The sequence below is a fragment of the Gekko japonicus genome, unplaced genomic scaffold (genome assembly GCF_001447785.1).
Source record: "Gekko japonicus isolate JY-2015 unplaced genomic scaffold, Gekko_japonicus_V1.1 scaffold3213, whole genome shotgun sequence".
NCBI classification, from domain to species: Eukaryota; Metazoa; Chordata; class Lepidosauria; order Squamata; family Gekkonidae; genus Gekko; species Gekko japonicus.
Window position 1 is genome coordinate 152664 of NW_015170371.1, and position 8690 is coordinate 161353.

The 8690-nt window shown below is 50.1% G+C and overlaps 1 protein-coding gene across 1 annotated transcript in view; it reads right to left on the reverse strand.

The window, feature by feature from the left end:
• Positions 1 to 2498, reverse strand: part of SCN4A (sodium channel, voltage gated, type IV alpha subunit) — a 120792-nt gene extending 118294 nt beyond the window's left edge. The window contains exon 1 of the mRNA XM_015418240.1: positions 2180 to 2498. Coding sequence (XP_015273726.1) covers positions 2180 to 2446 — 267 coding nt within the window. The 5' untranslated portion in view covers positions 2447 to 2498. The remainder of the gene's footprint in view (positions 1 to 2179) is intronic.
• Positions 2499 to 8690: the final 6192 nt, after the last annotated feature.

Consider the following 8690-nt stretch of genomic DNA (forward strand, 5'->3'; position numbering starts at 1 on the left):
ATTTGGGGGGGGAACTCTGTAATAGAAGTCATTTCTACCATAGAGTTTTCGCCCAAATACCGAATCTTCCCTGCATTGCTGGCGATGCGGTGACATCACTTCCAGACACTGGACTGTAGAAAGGCATCTGCTCTATGATGTGCACTTGGGATGCGTGTATCCAGCTTGATTCCATGGCCAGACTCACAAGGCCTCAATGCCCCTCTCTTCTTCTCCCCTAACTCTCCCCACTCACCTTTTGATTCTTATAGAAGGGGTCAAGCTCTTCCAAGGCCACCCCGATTAACTCCAAGGGTGGGTCCCCGTAGATCATCGGAAGGCCTTTCCCTTGTTCCAGGTCACTGCGGGGCTTGAGCTCCGGAACTTCTTCCAGAACCTCTTCATGGTGCGCCTTCAAGTCCTTGACCGCCGCCTCGGCAATGCGCTGCTCGATCTCCGCCAAGGACTCACGGGTGAACGGGCGCAGGCAGTCTGGACCAGGGATGTGTGGTGGGGCTACCATCTTGGCATTCTGCTCCCGGCCCACCCCTGCCTGGCCTCACAGGGTAACGGTGAGAAGCCTATAGAAGGACAAAGGAGACACAATTTCATTTTTCATGAGGCCGATTGCACCAAGGCAGAGTCACAGCGGGCTTTAGCAGGAAGGGGGTGGGGCTTGTTGCATGTGCCAATTCAAATGGAGTTTCAGTCCAGCTATTTAGACTGGGGGGGAGAACATGGAACTCCACGCAAAGCGCTCCTCACATTTCATCTTGCTTGCCCCCAAGAGTCAGAACCCTGGCTGCAGAGCCTGTTTCAAAAGAGTGGCCGAGAGCCAGCCAAGCCTCGTGTGGGGCAGGGCTGTGGCGGTTCTGTTCCCAGGGTATGGATGGAAGGTGCCCACACCAAGTGGGCCGGGTCTGGTCAGTGCCCAGGTGCAGTCTTCCTGCACCTGTTTGCCTTGAGTGCCGAAGGCCAACAAAAAGGAATAAAACCGATTCCAGCTTCACACAGTCGAGGTGGTGGCAGATGAAGGGGGGAGGAGATTCCCCGTGGTGGCCGAGAACATGAATCTGAATCCAGGACAGGTCTATTTCTGGTTTGCTTCACCAGCCTTTGGATGAAGGGGATTTGCTGTGACTGCCAGAAACTTGCCAGGGCATGCCCACTGCACACTACCTTTGGTGGCATCGTATACACTTCTAACACTGGAGGGAACCATGGCAGAAATTCAATGGACAATGGAACTGGTAAAGCCCTGCCTCCCTGCCCTGCCCCTCAGATGGGGCTGCCGGCTCCAGGTTGGGAACTTCCTGGAGATTTGAGTGTGGAGTCTGGGAAGGGGCCTCATCAGAGTATAATGCCACAGATTCCACCCGCCAAAGCAGCCCTGTCCTCCAGGGGAACTGATCTCTACATTCTGGAGTTGCCAGGTACTCCATGGCAACGGGTGGGGGTGGGGGAGACTTACCGGCAGAAAAACTAGGCCTAGGGGCTTGCATCATCCGCAGTGCGGTGAAGTCACTTCCAACACACACTGGAAGTGAGGTCATTATGTTGCCAGTGACACAGGGACACTCTACTATTTGGGGGGGAAATTCTGTAATAGAAGACATTTCTACCATATAGTTTTTGCCCAAATACCGGATCTTCCCTGCATTGCTGGCGATGCGATGACATCCCTTCCAGACATTGGACTTTAGCAGGGCTTTTTTTGTAGAAAAATCCCAGCAGGAACTCATTAGCATATCAGTTAGCATATTAGGCCACAGCCCTGACAGCACAGCTCATTAGCACATTAGGCCGCACCCCCATGTTACCAGAAGTGTGCTTATCCAGCCACACCCACCTTTTGCTTCTTATTCTGTTTACCTTGTTTGTTGTCCAAACCCAGGGCCTTTTTTTGTAGCAGGAACTCCTTTGCATGTTAGGCCACACACCCCTAATGTAGCCAGTCCTAATGAGTTTCTGCTGTTGGGTGTGGCCTATTATGCTAATGAGTTCCTGCTGGCTGTGGCCAACTCGGGAGCCAACCGGAACTCCGTTCCTGTGCGTTCCTGCCCAAAAATAGCCCTGGACTTTAGAAAGGCATCTGCTCTATGATGTGCACTTGGGATGCGTGTATCCAGCTTGATTCCATGGCCAGACTCACAAGGCCTCAATGCCCCTCTCTTCTTCTCCCCTAACTCTCCCCACTCACCTTTTGATTCTTATAGAAGGGGTCAAGCTCCTCCAGGGCCACCCCGATTAACTCCAAGGGTGGGTCCCCGTAGATCATCGGAAGGCCTTTCCCTTGTTCCAGGTCACTGCGGGGCTTGAGCTCCGGAACTTCTTCCAGAACCTCTTCATGGTGCGCCTTCAAGTCCTTGACCGCCGCCTCGGCAATGCGCTGCTCGATCTCCGCCAAGGACTCACGGGTGAACGGGCGCAGGCAGTCTGGACCAGGGATGTGTGGTGGGGCTACCATCTTGGCATTCTGCTCCCGGCCCACCCCTGCCTGGCCTCACAGGGTAACGGTGAGAAGCCTATAGAAGGACAAAGGAGACACAATTTCAGTTTTCATGAGGCCGATTGCACCAAGGCAGAGTCACAGCGGGCTTTAGCAGGGGTCATTTCGTAGAAAAAGAGCTAGGGGGACTCATTAGCATAACTCATTAGCATATGCCACACACCCTGACATCACCGGAAGTGTGTCCTCCCCACAGCCGGCGGCGACCTCCAGCGGGCACCAGCAGGGAGCTCCAGGCCCCGCCCTCCCGCACCTCACCCGGGGGGATGGCATCCCCCCGCGTCCCCCCCCAAATGACCCCTGGTTTCACTCATCAGGGCCATCTTGCAAATGGGCAAGATCAGCAGCTGCTCATACAGGTACATGCTCTGTTCTGGCCCCTACTGTGTGAAAAGCCTTGTCTGGGGAGGTCAGGAAATTTCCCATGCTCCTGTAATTCAGCCAACTGTGCAAAATAGAATTGTTCAGAAGGGCATTTCTGTAAAGACAATAGGGCTATACTATAATCTGAATGGTTCAGAACAAATACTATAAAGGGAAAGGGATGGTGGAGATCAGCTGAGGGGCCTGACTTGCAGGCGCAGCTCCCCTTGGCTGAGGGTGGCAGCCGCTTCAGTCTGGCCAGGACACACCTGAAGCAGGCAGGGTGGGGCTCTAGTTTGCTCACTAAATGCCTCATCCTATTGATCACATCTGTTTACTCTGTGTAAGCCACCTTGAGTCACAATGAGAAGAATGGACTATAAACATAGTAAAATAAATAAAACAGGGAAGGTAATTTCATACTTAGACAAGTGAGTGACTGTTGCTAATGGCAGAGTGTAGATGCAGGGCAGTATGGGCTAGTATTCAGAGTATCCAGTTGAAGGGGGATGGAGAGAAATGTTTCCTGCAAGTAGCTGTAGGGTGTACATCGACGTATAATGGGTGAAAATGCAAAAGATAGGAACAGCAGTAAAGCATGTTAACTGAAGAAAGTTTGCGGCGCACACTCATTAAAACATTTGGAAATGCACATATAATTTTGGCCCCAGCTCTGCCGTTTCACCCTGAGGCTTACAAAGAGCCTGATTGCATATTCTGTCTTTTCAGAAATGTGCCAAAATCCCACATATGCCAGGGGAGACCATCAGCTCCACTGCAGTGAGCCATACTGTGTGTTTAGTCCAAGAAATGAAAAACTCTTTTCAACCTATCATAGTGTAGAGCTTAGAATGATGCATAACCTTTAGTGACTGTAGCATGCACACATTGTTTGGTGCCATGGTCACGAAACATGGCATGGGCAGTAATTTTGTATGCATGCAGCAAGACACTTTGCACTCCCCAGGTGGCATTTTTAAAATCATGTGAGACAGGAGGATTGGTGCTGACAGCTTCTGTCAGCCAAGTCATTATGACCATCTGCTCTCAGCTGCACCGAGCCAACGGCTTCTATAAAGAGAAGGTATGCCACAGGATGTTGGGGGCTCTGGCAGTAACTAGATCTCTGGAACTTTGCAGAGGAGCTGACTCTGTCTTTCTGGTGATGTGTTTTGGACATCTTAGCTAAATATCCAGATTAAAAAGCTTGGATAGAGAGATGTTAACACTTGTTTTTTTATTCCATCAGAGCAACTGAGAACCTGTTCAAATGGTACTGCTCCGACTTAGAGGTCACCAAAAATGGTTCTGCATGGCAGCAGCTTCTCATGGATTTAAGTGTGTGACATCTGTAACATCTTACGACATGGATCAGGTCATTCAGTTCTACTGCCGCACTTTGTAGAAGGTGCAAGTGTTATCCCCCTGGACATGGTGACCTGGCTGTATACCCGTCTCTTGATATCCTTTGGGATAGTTTACAGCCTGGAACCCCCCAGAGTGTCTGGGAGTGGAGGCAGGCACACTGGCACCACGCCAACAGGCTGATGTTACTTCCTGTGAAAGCCAGAAGTAACATGATGTCGAGAGGACCCTCTAAGATTTGCAACAACAACAAAAAACAACAACAACCCCCAAACCCCCAAACAAACCAAATGCCTACAGAGGCCCCTCATTTCCCCTCCACCAGAGTTTCAGGCACTGGTGTGCAACAAATGGGTTTGCTGGGAGCATCTGGCAAACCTAGGCCCTTAAGGGGGCAGGGGAGGAAAAAGTGATGGAGAGAAATCACGAAAAGAAGAGAGCAAAATGAAGGAGGAGAAGAGTATGGAAAATAGGAAGAAAGGTTAAGGAGAAGAAAAGGCAAGGCAATGGTCACCTCCAGGATAGACTACCGTAATTTGCTCTACACGGGCCTGCCCTTGCACCTGACCTGGAAGCTCCAACTGATCCAGAATGCAGCCACGCAGGTCCTTATGGGGACCCCTCAGATGGCACACATTCAACCTGGGCTGCGTGAGCTTGACGGGCTTCCAGTGCAGCACCAGATCCGGTTACAAGGTTCTTGTTTTGCCCTTTAAGGCTCTGAGTGGTCAGGGACCCACATATCTTTGGGACCGCTTCTCCCAGTATGCCCCTTGGAAGAGCATCACACTCTGGGAATAAGAACCTTCTGGTGGTCCCGGCCAGGGAGAGATCCAGCTGTCCTCAACTAGGGCCAGGGCCTTTTTGACCTTGGCCCCCGCCTGGTGGAACTCTCTGCCAGAGAACATCCGCGCCCTACGGCACTATCATTCCGTAGGGCATGTAAGGCAGAGGTGTTCTGCCAGGCATTTGGTTGAGGACAGCAACAGTCTAGCACTCCGATATCCCCACCTCCCCCTCACTCCTCCACACCCCCTCCACCCAGGGAATTGGTGGGACCTGAAATTCTGTCTGCTGTCTTGGATCATATGCTGGTGTGTTGTTGATGTTTTAAAGTTGTTGTTGTTCAGTTGCACAGTTGAGTCCGACTCTTCACGACCCCATGGACCAGATCACGCCAGGTTTTCCTGTCTTCCGCCGTCCTCTAAAGTTGGCTCAATTTCATGTTCGTTGAATCTATGGCACTGTCCAGCCATCTCATCCTTTGCCCTCCCCGTCTTCTTTGACCTTCAATCTTTCCCAGCATCAGGGTCTTCTCCAGGGAGTGCTCCCTTCTCATTGGGTGGCCAAAGTATTTGAGCTTCAGTTTCATTATCTGGCCTTCCAGGGAACAGTCAGGGTTGATTTCTTTTAGGATTGACTGATTGGATCTTCTTGCAGTCCAAGGGACTCTCAAGAGTCTTCTCCAGCACCATAGTTCAAAAGCATCTATTCTTCGGCGCTCGGCCTTCCTTATAGTCCAACTCTCGCAGCCATACATGACTACTGGGAATACCATTGCTTTGACCATGCGGACTTTTGTTGGCAGGGTGATGTCTCTACTTTTCATCATGCTGTTTAGGTTCGCCATCGCTTTCCTCCCAAGGAGCAGGCGTCTTTTAATTTCATGGCTGCAGTCACAGTCTGCGGTGATCTGGGATCCCAGGAACGCAAAGTCTGTCACTACTTCCACGACTTCCCCTTCTATTTGCCAAGGAGTGATGGGGCCGGATGCCATGATCTTAGTTTTTTTGATGTTGAGCTTTAAGTATTTTAGCGTTATTCTTCATTTTCATTATCTATTGTATTTGCCTTCTGGTGTAAGCTGCCCTGAGCCCTGCTTGCAGGGAAGGGCAGACTAATAAATTGAATTAAATAAATAAATAAATATTTTGCAACAACACACCAAGCAGAGAAAACTATGGAGCTGGGTGGAAGGAAAGGAAGAGAGAAACAGACTGTTGGAAACAATGACCTTGTTAGGAGGCTGCACCCTGGCAGTTACTGTAGCAACCATTAGCCTTGCTTGATGGTCTTGCCTTGTTGCAGGGCTATCTTGGTTGATGGGCTTAGCGTCATCCTTGTGCAGGGGCCATGCCAGTCTTCTCTGTATCGTTCAAAGGCAGCGCATAGACTAAAACTGGAATGATACAGAGAAGATTGGCATGGCCCCTGTGCAAGGATGACGTGAAAGGATGGGCTTTGCAGGATCGCGTGACAGGCATGTGTTTGACTCAGCTTCCATTGGAAGTATCACGGGAAGGGAGTCCGGAGATAACCTGGGCCAGGATATTCTTTCGTTTTTTACCCTGGAACTCCCACCATCACCCTGAAGTGGCTGGCCAGTTCTGAGACTTCTAGTTTTATTTTCTGATGAGTTATGCCTGCCACAAATGAATGGGGATGGCAATTGTTTTTATTGTTATTGGTATTGTTATTATTATCACTGACGATGCCACTCTAATGGCAGAAAGTGAAGAGAACCTAAAGAGCCTCTTGCTAAGACTGAAAGAGGAGAGCGCAAAAGTGGGCTTGAAGCTCAACATCAAAAAAACTAAGATCATGGCATCCGGCCCCATCACTCCTTGGCAAATAGAAGGGGAAGTCGTGGAAACAGTGTGTCAGCTATGCTGCCATGGGGGTTGGGGAGTTCATTCTGTGTCTTGTTAATTGTTATTGCATTCCTATCCCTGCTGTTCTGCCTTTGCTGAAACGCTTATCTCTACAGATGTGCAGGAGGAAGTTGTGTTGTCTGGAGGGCTCCTATGTACCGTGAGAGACTCCTGGTTCCCAGCTTTAGCCACCTAACGGTTGCCTCTGGAGAAGACTCTTGAGAGTCCCTTGGACTGCAGGGAGATCAAATCAGTCAATCCTAAAAGAAATCAACCCTGACTGTTCCCTGGAAGGCCAGATAATGGAACTGAAGCTCAAATACTTTGGCCACCCAATAAGAAGGGAGCACTCGCTGGAGAAGACCCTGATGCTGGGAAAGACTGAAGGTCAAAGACGGCGGGGACGGCAAAGGATGAGATGGTTAGACAGTGTCGTAGATGCAACAAACATGAAATTGAGCAAACTCTGGAGCACAACAGAAGACAGGAGGGCCTGGCGTGATCTGGTCCATGGGGTTGCAAAGAGTCGGAATCGAACAACAACCACAACAAAACAGCAAGCAGCAGGAGTCATGTCGGGGGGCAGGTGGAAGCTTTGTCTGGGCGCCCAGGGGGCCCCTGGCAACTCTGAGGGGAATAAAGATGTCCTGAACAGACCCAGCAGCTCTCTGGCTTGGCCTCTGTCCGACTGAGGTTCTTTTTTTAAAAAAAAAGCATTTTCCTAAGCAACAATGTGGGTCCCTTAAGGTCAACAGTCCACAAGCTGAATTTGCCAAGCCCTGTGCAAAGCTGTTTCTCAGGCAAGCTGATGAAAGAACAAGAGATCATTAGATCAAAGGGATGGAGGGTGCTTTTCCCAGACGGTAAAGGCATTTGCAAAACACCCCCACCACTCTGGTTTTAAGCCAGCCCTTTGAAAGTGAATGAACATCAGCTATATGGACAAATGAATTAGGGCTAACTACAGGATCACAGGTTGGAATACGCACATTTTCACCATTGTGCAATTGGGGTGTGCATAGATATTTCTTATGCAGGACATTTTTTTTGTTCCTCAATTTTGCCCTGTGGGGTGGGGAAACAGTGCAGGGGCTGTTTTGTGAAACTTAAGTCCCTGAGAGTTTGCAGTTATTTGACCTGAACTGATTTCTCATAGACAGAGAGAATGAATCTCAGATCCTTCGTCAGAGATCTATTGTGTTTTGGCTGTGCCTTATGTTTGTGGAGGAAGGAAGTATCTGCCTCTGTCGCTTAATCTGCTCTGGGGCAAATTACTGGCTGCCTGTCCCGCAGAGGATGCAAGCAACAAATTGCTCTGTCCCTTGCTTGTCATGTTTGTAGTGGGTGTGGGTCTAGCATGGCCTAGACTTCGCCTCTGCTTCCCTCCCACCAGACTTCCAGAGAGTACAAGCAAAATATCTGCCTCTGTTCCTTGCAGTCATAGTGCCTCACGGGGGAAGTTGGATAATGTACACTCTACCCTACCTCCCCCAATCTGCATTACCTGTATTCAGAGGGTGCAAACAACAGTTTTGCCCCTATGTGGGCACCTGCAGCAGCACTTGTAGATCAGAGAATGGAACAGGAAGCAAAGAGCACCCACTCAGGGCTGGCCCCAGCTTATTTTGCACCCTAGGCGAGGATCCCTTCTGGCGCCCCCACCCCCATGCACCCACCAATTTTCAAAAATAAATGCATTTTAGGAAGAATGAAAAACACAAATAATCAAGAAACTCCCAGAGTACAGGGCCGGGTGCAGCTTGGCGCCCCTAAGGGCCAGCCCACTCTAGGCGATTGCCTAGTTCGCCTAGTGAGTGAGCCGG